The 23489-nt window shown below is 32.6% G+C and overlaps 1 protein-coding gene across 1 annotated transcript in view; it reads right to left on the bottom strand.

Moving 5' to 3' along the window:
* Positions 1 to 23489, bottom strand: part of LOC106478462 (diuretic hormone receptor-like) — a gene marked incomplete at its 3' end in the record, with an annotated part of 92979 nt that overhangs the window by 25272 nt on the left and 44218 nt on the right. The window contains exons 2-4 of the mRNA XM_013939007.2: positions 16689 to 17076; positions 11699 to 11821; positions 7248 to 7345 (exon numbers count right to left, since the gene is read on the bottom strand). Of these exons, the coding sequence (XP_013794461.2) occupies positions 7248 to 7345; positions 11699 to 11821; positions 16689 to 16809 (342 nt within the window). The remainder of the gene's footprint in view (positions 1 to 7247; positions 7346 to 11698; positions 11822 to 16688; positions 17077 to 23489) is intronic.

The raw sequence follows: 23489 nt of genomic DNA, 5'->3' as shown, positions 1-23489 counted from the left end.
AAACATCTTTTGTAAGCCAACACTCCCTCGGATATGTGCAGCTTATAAGAATAGAAGTTATATTGCTTAAGAATCTGGGAGGCGCTTCTTTGGAACTCCTACTTCACGCGTAATTTGGCGAGTTGACCTTTTTGGGCTTGCTAAGATATTTTTGCCACCGTGTCTGAAAGGCCCCTTTGTTCCTGTAGAATGTCTTCCTCTGCATGTACGATTGACTACAGGAACAGTTCAACAAAACGATCAATATTTATACAAGGCAAATGAGACCCTGCCAGGATGACACAAAGTACATTCTGTCGCAATCCACTGCCGACTCAATCCATGATCCCCATATACCAGGATCACTTTTTCTACACGCACCCTTGCAAGGTTAATGACATCCAAACAAGTTGTTGCAACAAAATAAGACATGGCAGTTAGTGAAACAGAAACAATACTTATAAAAATCATAGTTATGTATGACATTTACATCATCCTAAGTTATATATCTGTCATCAGCCTAGTTTACAGTTATAGCTAACCCTGTTACGTGTGTTTTATTACTAATAACCAGTCTTCTTTCGATATATATCTTTCCTTTAAACAGAAACAAAATTCATGAAATTTGTTAATAATCTAATATTATTGCAGAAAGAAAAACAAAGGATTAGACCTTTTTAGCTAAGTTATATACGATAAAAAAAAGTTTAAATACCAAACTCATTTCGTGGAGATGTGGTTTAGTTTCACAAATTAGAAGATTTCCATAAACATTGAGTCCTCTCATCTCTAGCTCTCTCTGTAATTTTAAATGAGCTATGATGTACTCCTGTATCGCAGTCCGTAGTTTCTAATACTTGACTAGTTGTTTATCCTTAGATTTGCATCTTCAATCATACGAGTTTGAAGATATCTGGTGGTTGACCCTGAATATCTAGAGTTGCATCCAGGATAACTTAATTTATATACTACTTTGGTAATCTTAATGGCGATATTTTGTCTTTATAGTGAAAACAAAATTTTAGCTCCCCAGTGGCCCAGCGGTATGTCTGCGGACTTACAACGCTAGAAACCGGGTTTCGATACCCGTGGTTGGCAGAGCACAGATAGCCCATTGTGTAGCTTTGTGCTTAATTCCAAACATACAAACAAAACAAAAACTTTATACAATACTTTGGTTTTAATATAACCCTTAAAGTTACGTGTGAGTAAATGCTATAAATTAATCTCTTTATTTAGTTTCTTACGTCTAGAATATATCTGTTCGTATAAGGCAACATTATAGTTACCGATCTTTTGGGAATATCATATATTTTTCTGTTTGATCTCTAGATCTTTATCATAGCACTTCTAAATGATACCATTAACCATATTTTCTTACTAAGAATCTTTTTAATGTTTACTAGTTCCTTATGTGGCCCAACCGCGGCCTAGTGATTAACTGTGGATCCGAAGTTACGTGTTTCGCACCCTGTTACCACCCACAATATCGCGTCCGCAATTTGGGATCGTGGGTGCGTTATAAGAATTCGATTCCTATTATTTGGTTAGAGTAGCCCAAAAGTTGGCTATTAGTGGTATTGATTAGCTTGTTTCCTTCTAATATATCGCTTCAAGATAAAGGACAGCTAGCGCATGTAGCCCTTCAATACCTTTTCGTAAGCCTGGTGATTAGAGCGCTCGATTCGCAAGCTACGGGTTGTGGGATCGAAACCGAACATGCCTGCCTTTAAATCGCCGGGGCGTCATAATGTGACTTTCACTACTACTATTCGTTGGTAAAGACTAGCCCAAGCGTTGGAGGTGGGCGATGTTGACTAGATGACTTCCCTCTATCCTCTCACTTCAAATTAGAGGCAACTAACGCAGATAGCCCTCGAATAACTTTGCACGAAATTCAACAAAGAAAGAAAACAATTCTTTTGTAGATATACATATGTGTTGGTTAGTTTATTTACACGATCAATCAAGGTTTTTAAAACAATTCCTTTTGTAGATATACATATGTGTTGGTTAGTTTATATACACGATCAATCAAGGTTTGGAAAACAATTCCTTTTCTAGATATACATATGTGTTGATTAGTTTATATACACGATCAATCAAGATTTTGAAAACAATTCCTTTTGTAGATATACATATGTGTTGGTTAGTTTATATACACGATCAATAAAGGTTTTGAAAACAATTCCTTTTGTAGATATACATATGTCTTGGTTAGTTTATATACACGGTCAATCAAGGTTTTGAAAACAATTCCTTTTGTAGATATACATATGTCTTGGTTAGTTTATATACACGGTCAACCAAGGTTTTGAAAACAATTCCTTTTGTAGATATACATATGTGTTGGTTAGTTTATATACACGATCAATCAAGGTTTTGAAAACGATTCCTTTTGTAGATATACATATGTCTTGGTTAGTTTATACACATGATCAATCAAGAATACACCTAAATTTCAAACACGTAAAAATGAACATACAAATCTAAGAACAAATATCCAATCAAGTATGAAATCATGCCTTCCCTGATTCCGAGAAAGATATATACTCCACGATGATTTAAAATCTTCGCGAGATTTAGGGACGAGAGGACAATACGTATAAAAATATTCTAATTTATAAATCTAAGCCGCAACTCAAAGAAATGAGCTCAGCATATAAATTTCAACTACGTCTTTGAAACAGAATAGTTTATTAACTGAAAGTCAAATAAGAAGTGTACTGTTAGAATGTGAAGTACCTAAGGTTAGACTTAGAAAAAAGCTGGTAAGTACATTTATTGATTGTATGTTAGAATTAGGTTATGTGTGTTGTTGTTTGGACAGCCCCCTTCAGACAGCATGAGTTATATTTCAAGCACCTACCGATTATCTAGTTAAATGAAATATGAGTATGCATTAATAGCAGCATAATACTAAGAAAGGGACTATAGTTTGTGTATATTTTCTTTCTAAGCTAGGATGTCGATGTTTTGATTCTAGTTTATATATATTATGGTGTATTTGTGTTACGGTTTGATTGTCTAATATATCATACTATTTATTACTACTGTGAAAAAGTGGTGAAATTGGTTGTAACACAGAAATACATAGTAAAGTCTAAAGTATTAATAGCTAATAAACGATTGAGGTATGGTATTGAAAGAGGAGCTTCAATGTGTGCAGTTTTTGTTATCTAGGAAATGGTGGTTTTATATTTACATTTATATACATTGTGATGTAAGTATTTTCTGGTATGTTTATTTAAGAAATTACGTTATATACTTAGAGTGAAAAGGGGTATAGATAGGAGAATAACATAGTTTAAGGTATTAAGATTTAGTTAAAGGGAATTTTGCATTATAATTGGTTTTTAGAAGATTTTAGAATTGGATCCTGCCACTCGGCGATTCCACTCCTGCACTAAATTCACGTCTCAATTGGAACATAAAAATGGAGGCATGTTAATATTACTGTAGTAAGAAAAGATCATACGTTTTTTAATGAGCATTAAAATTCAAAGTGGATTACAATCTATCTAATTGTGAGATTGATTTTAATACTGAGATTTACCAAATGCCAATCTGTGGTCATTATCATTGATTACCGATATGGCAAATTAGTATTAAATCTGGCTAGCAAAATGTGAATTGAATATTACAAATATAAATTAAATGAAACTCTTCTAAATTATTATCATAGCACTAATTTCACTCCAAAAACTGTAAATTTTAAAAAGCTAATAAATAATCTTATCAATTGAAATAATACCGGTATATCAAGAAACTATGATTAGACTTGAAAATAAACAAAAAGAAAAACTAAGTAAACCACTTAACCAACAATTTGAAAAGGCTTCTTTGTATTTTAACAACTAAATATCATGTACCTGATGATGACAAAACCTTGTCGAAACGTTGTACATTTGCTGTTATGTTAAACTTATATTAAAGTTTTTCGTCATTGCCCATTCAAGCCGTCTCCAACCATTATTAATCTCAAAGTGAGTTCCTCGTCATCGAATTTGAATACCATTCAATGATAAAGTGACCACTTTGCTGCTAAGGCACAGCTCTTGTGAAATCTGGTGAGACCTCCGAATAATGTCGTCGGTGATATAGCGTGCATTGATTAGTTGATAGTATTAAGTCTTATATGATTATAATAGTTCTGACTTCTTTTAATAATTACAGTCCTGAATACAAAAATTATTTTTAATCGCGAGAAAAAGACGTATTATCCATAAAAACACTAAAGATTAGCTTGACAAAAGAGATGAGGTGGCACAAACGAATATATAAGATTATAACTTAAAAAGTATAAACTAGATTGGAGGATACTCCGAAATCTCAAAACTTTAGAATCAGATCCTACAAAACCTAGAAAAAAAAAACAGATACAGAGATACTTAACTTTAAACATATATCAAATGTTAACACAAGGAAATATATGTTAGCCTAAAATCACCAGAAATTAACCTAGATATTGTATATTAAGTTTTGAGTTCCAAAGATTCATATAGAGAGACGTCCAGTGAGATCCATAGTATCTACAATTGGAGCATACAACCAAGAATTAGCGGGATGTTCGATAAAATACTTAGAATTATTTAATCATAGCGAGTATGCTATTAAACATAACTTTATCTTCGCTAATGAAATGAGACATCTACAATACAATTATAGACTTTATTTTGCAAGGGTTAAATTACAAACCCTTTAAACGAGTATTCCACTTGAAAATACCTTACAATTATCAAATTTCAATTTATTGAAGTAAAAAATAATAGTTTAAAATCTTATTAACAAGTGTTGCTAAACCTTGCAGTTTTCTACAGAGGAATCGCATTTTGTGTAAATTAACACTATGTATGATCTAATAGATGTAGTAGCAATGGGATCTAGACCAGCATCATCACTTGTCAACCTTTTCTTTGCTTTTTTAAAGTCAGTGCCTAAAAGAAAGCCCGGGGACATATAAGCATATTTATTATCGCAGGTATGGATATTTTAATTTTGCTATTTTAAATTAACTACAACAAGTACATCAATTTGAAAGTATCTTTACAATAAGTTTAGCAGCACGCAATATATTATAGAATACCAGCACGAATATAGACTCATATTATTGAACACTTTAATTACGAATAATGAAAAATAATTTTAATGTGAAGCATATCATAAAAACATAGCTACGGATTTGTATTTTAGTCTTTAAAACGTTATACCAAATATGTTTGCAAGAGGTTTGGTATAAATCTTGTTTGATTTATCGTGAATATATCTACAGAAGAAACAAGAAAATATCAAAAGTCTCTAAGAAAAAACTGATTTCCTCAAAATATTGTTAGTAGTATCATCTCGAAGTACTTGGAACCAGCGCAAGAGACCAAACAGACAAAATGTTATTTTCCCAACCAATTGGTAACTATAACGTTTCCTTATCCTGATACACATATTTTACAAACATGAAAGCAACAGATTAATTCATATAATTTACTCACATAGCATTACGAATTATATTGAAACCAGAGTTCGAAACACAAGTAATGTTCCACTATTAAGACCAAATATCCCCATTAAAGTTATCAAAGTAGTATTTCATTTTAAATTGTCTTATATACAGTCGTAGATAAATAGTGTTAACCAATAGGTGGCTTTAAACATTTGTAAATGAACATGCAAATCTAAGAACGAAAAAATACTCAAGCACAGGAAATCATGTACTGCATGATTGCGACATCAGTGCTCATCATAGCTCATTTAAAGTCAGTGCGAGAACTAGAGACGAGTCAGTTCTACATATAAAAGAGTCTTTTGAATTTATAAAGCTGAGCCACAACTCAACAAAATATATTCAGCATCTATATATAGTTTGGTTGCGTCTGTGAAACAGTAAAAAGAAAATTAGGTAGTATTTTAAGTACGTATGTTGTTCACGAACTATGGTAACCATAGAATAGTGAATGTCTAAACTTTATAGCCTGTTCTTCCGATGGTATTCTGTGTGATGGTTCTGGTTATGGACAATTTCCCTCAGCGCAGTTTCCATTTCAGGAAGCTTTTATACAATACATTAATGTCAATGTTGCCCTCTTCTCTGTACATGCTTTTCAAAGTACATTAATCGTGTGCAGATGGTGACTTGTGAGGGTCCATTTATGCACCTCAAAGGCACAAAAGCCCGTGGGAGATATCTGGACATAGCATGGCACGAATTTTCTTGTTTTCTTTGAATCTTACGAACGAAGAGATATGTTGACTTGGACATGAAGCTGAAAAGTTTCTCTTGGTGGAACTATTACACCATAGTGGCATCATACACGTTATACAAATACTGTATTTCCTCGCGGTATAATATTAATATGTCCACCTTGGCATTTTAGCTTATCATTATAATTGTAACCTAAAACTACCATAAATCCCTTGGGAAGACTTTCGCGATCTACTTTGTACTTTAACTGAAATGAATCATTGTGTTCTTGTGTTTCTTCTCGTATTATGTTGTTTGGTTTTCTTCAATACGTGAAGTATTCTGTTTTTTCCCCTGATGAAAACAACTTATTCCCTTGCTTTGTCCGTACAGTTCAACACAACGGATATTCGTTTCTTATAAAGAACAAATTTATTTCCTTGCACAATTGCGGAAAAGAATAACTTCGCGTTGGGGAGTCCTGTAATGTAACCATCCATCCCCCCGAAAAGGGACAATTTTACATACCTCTGAACTTGAAAACCTCACACTCCAACTTATACGCTACACAATTTACTATAATTATAATTTTGTTTCCAAAATATATAAATTTAGCCAGATTACAAAACTTGACGTTCGTTATAGACTTCGTTGGTTGTGTGTGAATATGTAGTACAACATCCAACAAATTGAAGTAATGTTAGTTGTTTTCCTCCTCACAGAGTTTGATAAATCCGAAGACGTACACCTAAGCTTTGAATGAGAAAGTGATATGAAAATAATTACTACATCACCCAGCCGATGACGTTTCAGTAACGTTTACTTTTTTTGTTTTTAACTTTTATTCTGTTAAGCTGTCATTCTTTAAGTCTTAAATAGTGAAAATTACACTAGATCTTACAATCTATTTCGTCCACTGCTGCTTAATGATTTTTGAAACAATGAAATGTATTTGTTATCAGGTAGACTTATAGAAGGGTACTCTGAATAGTTCAAGTCTATAAAGAATGTATACATGGAGTATTATATTTAACTACTAGTATATATTACAGTTTTGAAAAGTCAACTCACATAAAACAAGATGAAAACCTACCTGTAGAAGTCCGTCTTCAGTTGACAAGGGTTTACAGTTTGAATAGTCAGATTTTTCTGCCCAAGTTCCATTTTCGTAGCATAACCGACTAGCGTTTTCTGTGCAACCATAAACAAAAAAAACTGTAGTTTTAAAATAAAGAGAAAGCTTGATGAATAGCACACACACATAATAACCAAGGTAGTAACACCCTCGCCCCTCAGTAGTAGTTCAGCGGTAAGTCTACGGGCTTACACAGCTAAAAACCGAGTTGCGATACTCGTTGTGGGCACGGCATAGATAGCCCATTATGTAGCTTTGTGCTTAACAGCAAACAAAAAAAGTAACAGCCTCCGAACGGACAAGATTAGCAGCCTGAAAATTGCAAAACAACTATTCTTTTCAACTACTGAAATTCCTTCTATACAAAGAAGCTTTAAAATTGCAACTCGTAGTTTTTTTTATGTTTTGTAGTGTAACATTTGTATATTCTATCAACCCCTGAAACTTTAGATTAATTAACACACGTTTCTACTATATCCAAAAGCATAAAATACGTCTCAATCACTTTCTAGCGTTTTATGAGTATCAATCGCTACCTAAAGTTTGAGTAAAGACGTGTTCAACCGGTGTCTGAGTATTTAATTCACTAAGTAAAAATAATTTAGTATCTCAGATGGTAAATTAAAATCAGCTCTGATATACCTAACTAAAGATATTTTAAATTGTTTGTTTGTTTTGAATTTCACGCAAAGTTACACGAGGGTTATCTGCGCTAGCCATCCCTAATCTAGCAGTGTAAGACAGGAAGAAAGGCGGCTAGTCATCACCACCCACCGCCAACTCTTTTATCAACGAATAGTGGGATTGACCGTCAGATTATAACGGGCGAGCATGTTTGGTGTGATGGGGATTCGAACCCGCTACCCTCAGATTGCGAGTCGAGCGCCCTAACCACCTGGCCATGCCGGGCCGAATGTGTTCTCATGTAACTCAAATGCGTGTTTAATTATGATTCGTTTGTTTAAAGATGTTTTACTACAAATTAGTGAAATTATTTTACGAACCTAATTAATTAGTTATTGTTGCTCTTATTATATGAATCAAAATTTAAATAGACTTAAAGTAAAACCTAATATCTCTGTTTTTCCTCATTTTTCATAAATATTTTCTTGATCAAAATAGAAGATAAAGTATTAAGAAAAATGTATTAGTACTTAGGTATTTATGGAATGTTTTCTTCCTTTCTGGAGGCTCAGTGGTAAGCTGATGGCTTATAACGCTAAACATTGGGTTTCGATACCCAACACAGACAGAGCATAGATAATACATTGTGTAACTTTATGCTCAAAGTAAAAGAAAGAAAATGTATATTTTTATTTTTATACAAGCATGTATTTCCAACCTTTAGCGGAAATATGTTTCTCTGGTTTGTAGTACAACTTTCAAATCGTACAAACTTATGCCAAATCCCAATCAAAGCAAATAAAAAAGTTACATATTTTTTTTCTCAATAGTTTAATTGTGATCATTTCTATTTAGTCCATGTGCAAATGAATACAATAGCTATAAAATATAATTAAAATAATTATAAACAGGGATTGATCTCAACGTTACGTGTTCTTTAAAATGAGAATACTATATGTCATGAAACAAAAAGTATATATATTTATTTTTTTCAAAAAAAGCTTAGCAGAAAAGTAAATAGAATCGATAAAGATCTAGCGTAGACAAGATTAAGCTCCAGAAGAAATACCTAGTATTTTTCTTCTTTGAAAAATTGCCAGAGCAACGAACGGCTGGTGTCAACAAGTAGATGATAGCAAAGTATAACAAATGTTTTCCTTAGTTTAGTTTATATGTGTCTCTGTGTGTCGAATGAGTGATTCTAATGTTAACAAATGCAACAAATAAGGTTTGGAAACGTGGATTCCGCCTGTTCTATAATTCTGTCAGTTATCATAATTAAGATTCTCCCTATCACAAGTGTGTTTCTGATAACGTTTAATTTTAGAGTGATAAACAAAACATGGTATAATCACACTTATTAGACCATTAAAATCTATAGTTGAAAAACACTTTTGAGTCGTTTGTTTCCTACTTTCCATTTTTATGTTTGTATGAATTACAAAGCTGATTCCTCCTTTCCGTTTTTATGTTTGTATGAATTACAAAGCTGATTCTTACTTTCCGTTTTCTTGGTTGTATGAATTACAAAGCTAATTCCTACTTTTCCTGGTTGTATGAATTACACAGCTGATTCCTATTTTCCGTTTTCTTGGTTGTATGAATTACAAAGCTGATTCCTACTTTCCGTTTTCTTGGTTGTATGAATTACAAAGCTGATTCCTACTTTCCGTTTTCTTGGTTGTATGAATTACACAGCTGATTCCTATTTTCCGTTTTCTTGGTTGTATGAATTACAAAGCTGATTCCTACTTTCCGTTTTCTTGGTTGTATGAATTACAAAGCTGATTCCTACTTTCCGTTTTCTTGGTTGTATGAATTACACAGCTGATTCCTATTTTCCGTTTTCGTGGTTGTATGAATTACACAGCTGATTCCTATTTTCCGTTTTCGTGGTTGTATGAATTACACAGCTGTGTAAGGAGGACAGAATCACTAAAAAAAGATTCATATATATTGTGCCATAGAATCAATCTTTTGTCTTTGGTCGTCTAGCCCAAACTATGAGTTCCGGTATTGAATGTAAAATTTACTGGGTAATGACTTGTAGGAGATAAGATATAGACCGAAGTGCTATTTTCTGCAAACCTCTTCAATAGGCAAATTACGAGAAATATGGGTAAACTCTGCAGTCAACTTGTTTTTATAGCCATAAAGATTTGTCCTCCCGAATTTTCTACACCTTATCTTCCCAAATATCATCAGAAATGTTACGAAAAATGTTTTAGTTAGATTTAGAAAATAATAACAAAATGATAGTAAATTGGAAAAATTTATAATCGACTTAATTTTTTTAAATTCTTTCCATTTTATGTGAACAAAATATCATTAATCGGTTATTTCTATACTGTAATTTTGAAAACAATACGTAGTATTAGTCGGTGACGCTAAGAAACCACGATTTATTGAAGCCGTGATGCATTGACGCGTAATTGGGTCTAAGCTCGGATTTTGAAAACATTATTGTTGTTATTAAAGTAATGCCCAACGTTTCCCAAACAGTTTTAAAGGTTGTAATGGAGAAGTCAAATGATCTGAATTCATTGAAGCTTATATTCAGGAGATGGTGATTATGGTGTGAAAATAATCCGCGGAGTTCTGCGAAATGGAAATTATTGGGAATTATTAAGCCTAGCTATAATTTATGCAAAAATTAAAAATAAAGTTCTGGAGAAATTTCATTTGATATTATTTAAGACGACAATTAATGAGTTGTTTGTTCCCAAATGTTTGTGTTTCTTTATTTATATTTTCATGTCCGTGATACACAATGAAACGCTTAACTCTTTTATTTAAAAGAATTATGCAAAATACATGTTGACTACTTGTTTATTTTAGATCAATCTATATTATTTCCTAAACATATCTTAAAACAAAAAATATACCAGACTAAAATTGCATCGTGTTTATATATTTTTTTCTCTAAATTTTCTCTTTTGCTTTAGTGCAAAGCTGCACCATAATTTATGTGAAATCTGCTTTTCGAGGATATCGAACTACTAATTTTAGTGGCCTGGCTTGGTCATGTGGTTAGGGCGCTCGTCTCACAATTTGAAGGTCGCGGGTTCGAATCTCCGTCCTACCAAACATGCTCGCCCTTTTAACCGTGGGAGTATTATAATGTGGCGGTCAATCTCACCATTCGTTGGTGATGACTAGCTGGCTTCCCTCTAGGCCTTCACATCAGCGACAACTATCGCTGATAGCCCGCGTGTAGCTTTGCGTGAAATTCAAACCAAACCTAATTTTAGCGTTATAAGCCATGAAACTTGTCAGTGGCGTACTTGAAAACTTAAGTGGTTAACTTAAATTACATGAAAAATAACTGATTATATTACTTATATTAAAAAAAGTGAAACTAGATATTTTTTTAGATTTGGGTTATTTGACTCGGTGTGCTAAACGTAAAAAAAAATCTGACAATATATCTCTCATTTAGAAAATCAGAAAAATTGAATTATCTAATTTATTTATTTTTTCGTTCTAATCATAATCAGAAATGTTGGTGTTTATTAGTTCTTCCTACTGAAACGTCAAACTAATATAACAGGATAGAATATACATTAATTATCCTAACTACCTTATATATAAATACTTCATTTATATATTCTAACTTTGTTGTCGTTGAAAAGTTTATTTTGCAAGACAACATTTAGATTTAAATCTAAGTCTAAATAAAGATGCTCGTATATTGGGAACTTCCTGAATCCACTGTAAAAAAATCATTTTTACATCTTTCTCACTATATTCTAATTTTAAAAATTACTTAGGACCACCATACTTACGAGATGTATTATAACGAATCCCTTTCAATTCGGGAAAGCATGATATCTCAGCCATGTAGCCTGCTAGGGTTGGAGGCCAACATGACAAGCCATCCCAGGTGACATTGCATTGTACACGTTCTCCTAAATATTGAAGAAATAACGGCATTCGTGAGAATAAAAGGGCTGGTAAATAATAACACCACATAAAACCTTCGGATAAAGACTGTTATAAAGGTCCTTAAATGTATACAACCTCTGTCGGCATATAAATAATTTAAGAAGTAAACAACGAATAAAGAATAATGTACAAACTTTTCTAGAAAAATAACGGTTCTTTTCTGCGTATAATGTAATACTATTGAGATTTAAGTACTGTTATTAAGTTCACAAAAAAGGTTCATAGGAGTCCCGATGTATGCAATGGCTTCTTGAGGCGCACATCTTTATCGAAAGAGAATAACGCTTGCAAAAGCACAACACACAATTTTACAGAAGTTTAGAAGACTCACAGATTTTTATCCTCAGATGCACTTGTAATTCAGCTACTTATTAAATTAAGATTTTCCAACAATAAGTTAATTTAGTTAAGAATATTACGTGATTTCACTAATATTTTGTAACTGTGATAACAAAAATAGAGAAGGAAACAACAAAAAATTATAGTTTAAGAAATTTGCATGCTCTTACAAATATATCCAAAATTCAGAAAGAAGCAAACTAAAATGTAGTAAAATAATTACCAGGAATTATCCATAACTTTCCACTGATTTCAATAAACACTCTGTTATTTTGTAGATAATTTAATAAAATGTTCTGATATACCTAACAAAAAACATAGTATGTTTGTTTGTAATTAAGCACAAAGCTACGCAATGGGCTGTCTGTGCTCTGCCCACCACGGGTATCGAAACACGGATTCTAGCTTTGTAAGTCCGCAGATATACCGCTGGGCCACTGGTGGGCAGCATAGTATGAGGTTCAGATATTATTTATGATAAATATTACTAAATTATCTCAGTAGACGAATAATACTAATATTTGAGTAGTTGAAAAAAATGTGTATAGCAAACTATCCCCCCCTCAAAAAACAAAAAACGTTGCACCTAAAGGACAAACAGATGAACCTACTGTGTAAATTACGGTGTGGAAGCAGTAAAATAAAGAAATAAGAGAGGTATTTCTTTTTGCAAGGCAGACATGTGAAATGAAATTAAAACTAAATATCAGACATCGGGACCACATGTGTTTGAACCCACAATTTCTCACATCTAAAACTACAGTCACTATCTCCAGCCAATGGAGGGACTGTAGTTGTCCCCTAACGAAGCGAAAGAGCCAAGAAAGAGAATTAAAAACAGATTAGTGGATGAAATAGGTTACTACAAACTGGCCACTAGGGGCAATATTTAACATTTATCAGTTAAAGTTGACATTTTGGTTAAATACGTGTAACTAGAAGATTCTGGCACAGGAACTGCTATTCCTGAGTGTTCTTAGATTTTTTTATACATCAATTTTCAACCTTATTTTGTATTTTAACTTTTCTTACCTTGCAATACGCATAAAGTATATCTAGTAGCCACAGCTTTAATCTATATTTCTTTTTTCTCGCACACGTATAAAGATGACTTAAAATTTCAATTAGAAGCTATCAAACCAAGGAATAGGGCCTGGAGGTGAGCTAGTGATTAACTTGCCGAACTGTAAACCCTAGAGCCCATATAGTTCTTGTCCTGTTGCTTCTAAAATCGCTCTCTGCACTTTGGGACCATGAATACGTTATACGAATGATGGTCAAATTATATTATTTGACTAGAGTAGCTCACCCTCCATCTAATTAATTAGTTAAAAATTAGGGATGTCTAGAGCAGATAGTTTTTGCATAAATATTCGAAAAAACCTAGAGATATGTGTAATAATACAATATTACGTAACAACTTTCATGCGTTTTTGAATAAATGACATAAAAAGTTGAGCCAAAAGATCTATATTTACAATAAAATCAAAGTTTAGGCATGACTATTGATATGTTTAAACCGAAACGTCGGACGACAGATTAAACACATTCAAGTACGAATTTACTTTATGTCTGCATATAAAGGAATGTACTCATAAATGATGAGTGGCCAGGTTTTACAGTTCCTTGTTCTTCCATCACCGATAAATGATGAGTAGCCAGGTTTTACAGCCCCTTCTTCTTCCATCACCGATAAATGATGAGTGCCTAGCTTTTACAGCCCCTTCTTCTTCCATCACCGATAAATGATGAGTGCCTAGCTTTTACAGCCCCTTCTTCTTCCATCACCGATAAATGATGAGTGCCTAGCTTTTACAGCCCCTTCTTCTTCCATCACCGATAAATGATGAGTACCCAGGTTTTACAACCCCTTCTTCTTCCATCACCGATGTTATAGACTATTTTTCTATATGCAGTGCAGTTTCCTTTGCAGGAGGTTTTCGTTCAGTACACTCAAAGCATTTGCCCTCCTCCTTTACGTACTTTCTAAAGTTCATTAAACGAATGACTACTTCCGAGGGTCTATTTGAATAGCCCAAGGATACAGAAATTCACATGAGATGCTTGCGGATAGTAATCTCGCATAAGTTGAAGTGTGTGGTATTTAAATTGTAATGGTTCGGGAGTAAAAGGTTCGACTTACCTCGAATTAATAACAATGCACTATCTGTAAAACGGAGGCTATCACTGAAATATGAGGTAATATTCCTTGTGTTACTTAAGTATTAAATAAATTAGTAATCTAGTATAATAAGAATGGATGGAAGTTAATTTGGAGTTAATAACAAGTTAGGTTACTCACTAAGATTCGGTATTCCACGTCCCTCTACAATTATGTAGCTGACTGTTACATATGTGGTATATTTTCAGCACTGTTACAAAGGAACTCACACTTTGTTCAAGAGAAATTCAGGCGGCTGTACTTGATTGAAGATTTCTGTGGACTACACCTATCTCAGAAGTTTTTGGACAACTTTCGAACTGTTAGAAACATATTCCACGAACTTCTAAGGCAAGTGCAGTCCATAGAAGTGTCCACTCAACTCAAGGCTTATTTATATTATTTTATACAGTAGTGTGTTGGTATATAAATATTCTATATTTAAATTATCAGTAATCATTAGACTCCAATTTCTGAATGTTACAGGTCTAACCAGACACGTTTTGTTCGTGATTTTTTGAGATTCTACTGCATAGCTCTTCTTGTGTATTACTTGGTCTGGTATCTTATTATTGTCTTTAGTTATACCATTTTGCTATTTACGAATAGCAACATACTTGTTATCTATTTTCACGTGTTACTGTGCAGTCAATATTTAGAATTATTTGATTTTGCACAACATTAACAAACTTATTATTATAATATTGCTTCTCCGGTATTACAATGCAGCTTCGTTTAATTGGTTTCGTATTCTTTGAGCATTGTACTTTACGTCAAATCTTACATACCTCTAATCTAGTGAAGTTGAACGATTTATCCTAAATAAAACTAGCACCACAGCAGTTATCGATCATCAACTAATAGGATACGAACGTTAGTTACATTAAAAACACCAAATATGTGTTAAACAGAACTTTTTTTTTAAACATAAGTTCAAGCTCACTTTAAATGGAAAATCTCAACACCAAGATTTTATAAACTATATAAAGCGTAGGTAGCGTCCAATTTGTTCTATTTCTCGTGGACAAATTTTCAATGAGTCGAATTTACAACAGAATATGAACACATACGTACAAGGAATACGACTATTATGTCAATCACTTTTTTGGATGATGTTGCACTGATACATAATACGCAAAAATGGAAGAGCATAACTTGGAAAAATGGTTATCATACAGTCATCCCTGATTTTTTGATGTACAATTCTAATATCTTTGTAACGAGATATTAGTTAATGTCGTTTGTTTTACAGCGATTTATAATCCAAATTAACTATTTATACTGAAGGAATATTAATTAAATTACAGGTTCTGTTCATATATAATTATTTTATAATAAACATATGTGGTATTTTCAGATCAAACTGACTTCTCGACAAATTTCTCTCATACAAATAGCTGCAGGTTTGGCTCAGTGATTTGAGTAAACTTCCCGGGTGAGAGTATTTGATTCAGTTTTTGGAGTTAGTGTGAAAATAGTGGAAATAAGAGAACCTGTATACATTAAATAAAATTAACAAAATCTTTAATTGTTGCAACACAAAAACACTGAAAACTGAGCGCATACCCACGTGCGACGCCGGACATTCTTCACTCCGAGTTATGCAAATGTTAGTCTTAAAGTTTTCCTTCCCAAGAGATTGATTACCTCAACACTAAAATACTGAACAAATTTCTAAAGGTTTTCTTTCTACAAAAACTGAGAGCAAACTGATACAAAGAAAGCGCCTGGATTTCAAACATGATCTTGCTTGCTTGCTTTGTCCAGCAGACAGAGACACCTCTTGATCTCTGTTCCCTGATAGCATTGATCAGCTATCAGATTCAGTTGATGTCCAAGTATTGCCAGCAAAAGATATTAAGGCTCTAATAGTTTTAATTCAGGCTCAAAATAAACTGAAATATCCTGGCAGGCAGAAGGTGTCATTAAACGAAAGAACAAAGGCATAAGGTGTCCATAACAAGATAATATTACTCCTTGAACCACGTATTCCTGCTATGACTGTACAGAAACTCAATAACCAATAACTAAAAAATAACGATATCACTGCATCATATTCAAAATAAGTTTTTAAATGTTTAAAATATTTTTGGTTGTCATCAGGTTTTTACCTACTCTAACAGGTTTAGCTATAGCAGAATATTAACAACTTACTTGACTTCCAGAACTTACACTAAGTGCTTTTAAAACGTATTTACAACTTCATACGTTTTATCTACACCATTAGATTGTTAAATTGTATATATGTTTAAATTACTTTTGAAGTAAACGACTTATCCTTTACACTCTTCTTTTTCAAAATTAACATAATAATGATAATTGACTCTTACCGTCTTTCCAAAGAGGAGAACTCTGGATGAATCTCTTAAAACATCCAACGGCTAATTGGGACTTGTTGGCGAGGTCTCTTTTGATATTCCAAGAAGTGAAATTAATTTTTCCTAAGGGCATTATTATATGTTCTTAATCTTCAGCTGCAAACTAAATGTATTATTTCTACTGTACACCATAAATGTATTTATTTTATTTTGACAGTCTTCCGCCTATAATTCCGTCGGAAAATCTCATTAGTCAGTTTGAAACTAAATAACGAGTCAATATCTGTTGTTAAACTGAGGGTTCTGAAGAGAGTTTATTTCTTTACGAAGATAATCTAATTCCTTTTTTTTATATTACATTTTCCAGATTTTCACGTCTGACAACGAAGCTGAATATCATCTGTAAAAAACGGAAAAAGGAATTAAATTGTTTTAATATCTCGCTAAATCTGTATAAACTGACGAAAAATGCTTTGTTTTTCTTATACATAGAGCAATCTTAAATGTTGAATTATTGTTCAGTGCTGTAACATACGAGTTAAAAATGCAAAATAATACATTTAAAACGAGAACAATTACCTAAACATAACCATATACAAACCTATAATTAATGACGTTATTAGTACTAGCTGAGGGTGTCCGTTAAGGAAGTGAAAATTGTATAAAGGACAATGTTAGATAATGTTCTCCTTCCAACTTTCTGTTTTGTTATTACATCCCTAATTGCATCATTAGATGCTAACTGCATACCCTTCTTTGTGGAATTTAATAATTGACTCATTTAACTGAATAAATACTTGTGTCTTTAAATTCCAACTCAAAAGTCTATAGAAAAAGTGGTAATGTGCCTTATTTTGAGGTCTTTTTTATCCCCCTTCTCGGGCAAAAATCCTAAAAGAACGTAGCCCATGTACGTCGCTGGGTAATTTTTAGCTATCATACCAAAAATTACAGTTATCGAGACAGCAAACTCTGGTGATAACATAACATACTGGGTCATATTTATAATAAGATATATATATATATTCCATATTCCTCCACAAATTATCAACTTTTTTTTCGTTTAGATAGATAACATTTTAAACATACCTGTATATTTTCCATTGTTTCCAAAACATATAATCTAAATGTTGTCATTTCATAATCATGGTTTATATGCACATGGTTTGGGTGTTTTATATGTTATTACACTTCTGTAAAAATGTTTCTCTTAAATTAAATTTGTAAAATTGTAAATAGTCGTTTTTATAACTAAATATTATCAGTAGAACATTTTTTGTTTCGAAGATATTTTTTAGTTATGTCTTCTTAATAAACGTACTCTGAAGTTAAAATCATCTCATTATAACGGACGTAGCGTGTGTCAGTATCAGTAAAATTTATGAAAGTTTGAGTTATGTATGTTGAATCATTTTGATGCAATGAGTTGCGTATGACTAAAAGAGCACAATACGAACACTTTTCCCGTGCAGTACGTTCCAGAAATAAAATCTTTTTTAAAAAATGTTCACTTTTTATAATTGTTTTGTTTTTTTCAATGAATACTACGATTAGTAGGTACTATCACAAACAGCCGTCCTACAAAATAATTCTTCCCTCAGCCACCATATCTGACTGTTGATAATTCAGTATAACGTTCCAGGGAACTGAGTTCTGATAAAATTTTTCCTTGAAAAGTATTTTTGTTTTAGTCTTGTTGAAGTACGATATCACTTTAAATTATTTTAAAAGTAACTAGATAAATTATTACATATTTTCTCTAGCACCAAAACAACATATACTTGTAAATAATTTTTGAATTTGAAAATTCGAATAACAAAGAAAGTTTACATTATGAACTAAACAAAATTATGTACCACTTAATTTTGCTTATTACCAGTTATTTATTCAGAATTTTAGGTTACGCTGTTGCTTCTCTAAATACTTTTGGAAACAGCTTAACACTAATATACAGGAAAGAGATAAGTAACAAATATGGAATACGACTTGGTCTTATTTGAATTACAAATGTCACTTTGAAAAATTCAAAAGCACGTTAGAGCACAAAATGCGCTTTTTTGAAAAGCAGAACAAACATAAACGCGAAACAGTTATTGGAAAGAATAGCACGATGATGGCATACATGCGTGTCGATGAGAGTTATCCGATAGAAACCGTAACCCTTAAACTGCTATTTATTGCTTCGCAGTTTGCTGGTACCTGTTATTAAAAAAATCATTTCTGTCCCAGTTGATTGTTCTAACTTTCCATTAGAAATGTTCTTTCTGCAGTGTATATTGTTTATATAGTAAGACATACTAACAATTATAATTCCAACATTTTTAATGCAAGAGATTTAATGCAAGTGTTGTTACTTTCATTTAAAATTTGGTATACGTGTGTGTGTGTTATTGAACGAATCAGATAGTTTATATTAAAATGAAATTTTATGCAATAGTTTAATAAGTGTATACAGGATAATGTAGAAGATTGTATTAAATACATCGAAATTAATATTTGTCTAATATATATATACAACGGTGCTTTCTTTACTCTTTTTCCAAATATATTTTAGGGTAAATGCCGCCTCCTCCCTGCAATAGCATCTTCATTTATACGAAATTTCTTAATGACGTAAAACGAAACGCAAACAAACAGTTTGGAAGAGTAAATCAGTAAAAATAGTTTATGAATTTCTTACTGTTTGATAATTATACGTGTAAACGATTGCATTCATTATTTTACTATTGTTTCAAAACATAAATTTGCAACATATCTTATGTTTACTTGAAATAATCCAGAAAAAAAAAGTAAAATCAAACAACAGGAACTAAAATATAATTTATTCATGCCTTAAGGTATTCATGTATGACTATCAGAACCGAGAATAATGTACGTAGTGTGGCCTGGAAATTAAGGCAACATAAAATGTATCTAAACAACATAATACTTAATAATAAGGATGAACGAATTCAATGCTTTAATTGGTTTACAAGACTTCAAATCAAAAACATTTTCGTTTTATTTATTTTTTTCAGGAAATTCCGTACAACATATTATTACAATGATGTTTTGTTTTTTGAATTTCGCGCAAAGATACACGAGCGCTATCTGCGCTAGCCGTCCCCAATTTAGCTGTGTAAGACTAGAGGGAAGGCAGCTAGTCATCATCAACTCTTGGGCTTCTTTTTCACCAACGAATAGTGGGATTGACCATCACGTTATAACGCCCCCACGGCTGAAAGGGCGAGCATGTTCGGTGTGACGGGGATTCGAACCCACAACCCTCAGATTGCGAGTCGAGCACCTTAACCGCCGGGCCTGTATTACAATGAACTAAACCGTTTGTTTCTTGCTTCCATTTCTGAGCTGATAGAATATTTAGGATAATGATTTCAAATAATATACTAATTTTATGAATAATTCAGTACTAAATTTTCTACTCTAACGGAGTAAATTTTCAGAAACGTGGTCACGTGCCCTTACCGGCAGCACTTTTGTTCAACTGTATCACAAACAAATGATTCATAAAATAAAAAGAAACTTAGCTATTGACAGAAGTTTTTGACATTCTATTGCTCAGTATATGTGTTTTTCTTTTACTAAGAAATATGCCAAACAAACTTCAGAACTGTCAGTAACTGTCTAGAAAATGTTTTAGTTATTTCAGCGCTTAAGAAAATATATGTAATTGTTTTCTCTAGTGTTTAATGAAGTAAAACAATAGCCCTCCGGTAGTAAATTAAAGAAAACGTGCAGAGTTTCTAAACAAAGAAATTACATTTTGTCTTCAATAAATATTACAATATTTTGTTTTCATTAGCTCAACACAGGCCCTCGTGTACAGGAGCAACTTTCAAAGGTATCTTATATGTAAAATATTATAGATCCTATGTTATCATAAAGTTGGCCTGACCACACGGTGTAATTAACTGTATTTTCTGGTGCAATGCGTTATTTTGCAAGTAAAATGACCTACTGGAGACATCGTAATTTAGTATTACTGCTACTTTCTTATTATTGTTATTCCATGTTTTATGGTGTATAAGCAAATACAAAACCTCGAATTCAGTTAAAAACTAACGAAACAGCTTTCAGAGGAAGCCTGTGGAAGTTTCTAACAAAGACGAGTTTTTATTACGATTAATTTGATGTTTAAAATTAATTTACTTCTGAATATTCAGAAATGTTTTTCAAGTTAAATAAACATTTAAATAAATGTGATGTAGATATAATGTTGTGTAATTTCCAAACTGCAGGCTCTCTTGATTCTCTATATTCAGTCCATGTCCTCTGATAAACAATTTGTAGCTGAATGATCATTTCCAGTTTAGATATATTCCGATTTATAGTTGTATTTCATTGGACTGTTGCTTCAAAAATTGTTTAATATATTTTGAAACATTGAAACCGATATGCAGTTAATTTACTCCTCGGGTAGACGATTCCAAATACCAACAACTCTGTTTGTAAAAGTATATTTACGGATAGCAAGTCCACTACAATAATTTCTAATGTTAGATTTATCAATCGAAATAAGATCCATAAAGTTATGCACAGATACGGTATGTATCCTTTTTTCCTGGTGGCTATCTAAGTCATTAACAGGTTCTATAACACCATAACTTATAATAACTTTATCGTTAATCTCCAATACGTTCTGTTCTACTAATCCCTCTAACTTTGAAACAGCCCCTACGCCACCATTTTTATTATTATTTAAAATCTCTATCACAGTCTTTCTAACTCTGTTTTTATTTGAAGGAATTCTCCACATCTCATTCCTATCTCCCTGTCATATTGAATATATCTCGTGACCTTCTCTTCACAATTAGAACAAAACCAAATATATATATTAACTATATTGAAATGTCTTAAATATATTTAACGCCCTCAAACTTTAATATATTTAAGATTACGGAGCTTCAACTCGTGTATTTAATATATTTCTGACTATTTAGATGAATATTAGTAGCAACGAAATAAACAGACAACACTGTTAGTCCGAAACTACTTTAGAAATGCCCCTTAATACAAAAACATTCCAGAGTATTTTATGCTAGACTGAACATTTTTAAACATGTCCAAGTGATATTGCTACTCAAATTGTGGTATCACAAAAGGAAAATATTACACAGATTTTTCACCTTGTTTTATTTAGCTAATCGTTTTTATTTAGTTATAGATACAGTTATAATTTGAGTTATATAAAGTGTAAACCATCTCTGTATAAAATATATTGTACCTAGAATATATCTTCTGGTCAAAGAAGAGGCAAGTTCAAGAATTCTGCTTCATTCCAAACATGCATCTCGAACATGCCAAGGAGTTGTGATACATTCTCTATACACTGATACAGCTGTACTTTGTATCGACTTTGCACACCAGTAGAATGGCTCAGAATTCTGTGTTTCACAGTGATGTTAAAGACTGTTTTTGCTACATTCCGATGCATACATTAGCGGAAAGTTTGGGACCACTTGTATGCAGAGCACTACCATCACTCCACTCACTCACAAGGTATAATTCCACAATTAGTTTCTCTGGAATCTCAAAGAAAAATACATTTTCAAAATGCAGTGAAGTTTAAGCGTTATCTGAGGACATTGGCTGATATGGACAAGTGGTATGTTTGAAATGGAGGCTCTGAACAAATTATTGAAAGTTTTGTTTGCTCATTGTATAACAAGGACCGAAAAAAATTAACTGCTACTGACAGTTTAAGTTATTGGCTGTTTTGTCAGAAGCAACTAAGGGATGAAAAGCTACCACGTACATCAGAGTTCCTCATGTTCCATACGGCCAGAGAAAACTGACAAGCTGGCTTATGGAAAATCACTTGAAGCCATACAGAACGTAGCTACCTGTAATGGCAATGGTCGAATTGAAAGAAGACAGCTTGAAGTTGTGCTAATGATTAGAGATCCTCTCCTAAATGTATTCTAAAGTTAGTGTCCCACAGTTATGAGATCTCTGCTTGTAGATTTAGGGAGTGTAAATGTCAACAATATGGCTAGTCTTGCCATAGAATTTGTAAATATCAACTCTACGGCGTTTCTTGCCATCAAGACTGTAAATATCAACTCCATAGCCTTTTTGCCATAGATATTATCCATACGCCGAACCTTCAGATACCAGCTTCTCGTTTGTTAATACCACAAGTTTCAGTAGAAATTAGTTTATCGTGTCGTCGTTGCTGAAGCCTAAAAAAACAATTAATATTCATTGCAGCATATTCAAGTGAGTCCTCTGCTTACCAGGGTAGATATAACAACCTATTATTAAAGTATAACACAATATAAAAAAATTACATTCAGTGCTATCAATCACTACACGTACGCGTTACACCCTCATAAATATACAAAAAGGGAAATTTATCACTGATATTTAGACATTGAAATGTGCATTTAGATTGCATTAAACAAATATCTACGCGTTTACTGAAAATAAAGTTTAACATTGTCTATCAAGCTGAGGAGTGTGACTAGTAAGCCATAAATAAGACTATTATGTTGACTTGTCACAACTGTAGAGAATGACGACAAGAATATGTGACAACACGAGTTATTAAGATGTGCAACTAGAGCGAAGATGTAATACCTGTTGGAGTTGCAAGGCGTGGTAGTTCTGGTAGTAAATTGTGTTATTTTTTATTTACATGAAGTTCTCTATATCATAATGAAAATATTACGATATTCGACTCCAAATTCACAAAGTTATTTTTATTTCCATAGTGTAGAAAGGAACTTTTGCGAATCATTTCAACTTGCATCTTAGAATAAGTTAAGAGATAGTAAGTGTTTTTGTTTTTTTTCCCCGATGTAAAGCGCTAGA

This window comes from Limulus polyphemus, unplaced genomic scaffold, assembly GCF_000517525.1.
Source record: "Limulus polyphemus unplaced genomic scaffold, Limulus_polyphemus-2.1.2 Scaffold213, whole genome shotgun sequence".
NCBI lineage: Eukaryota > Metazoa > Arthropoda > Merostomata > Xiphosura > Limulidae > Limulus > Limulus polyphemus.
Note: the sequence above shows the minus strand (reverse complement) of the source record. Positions and strands in the feature narration are given on the sequence as shown.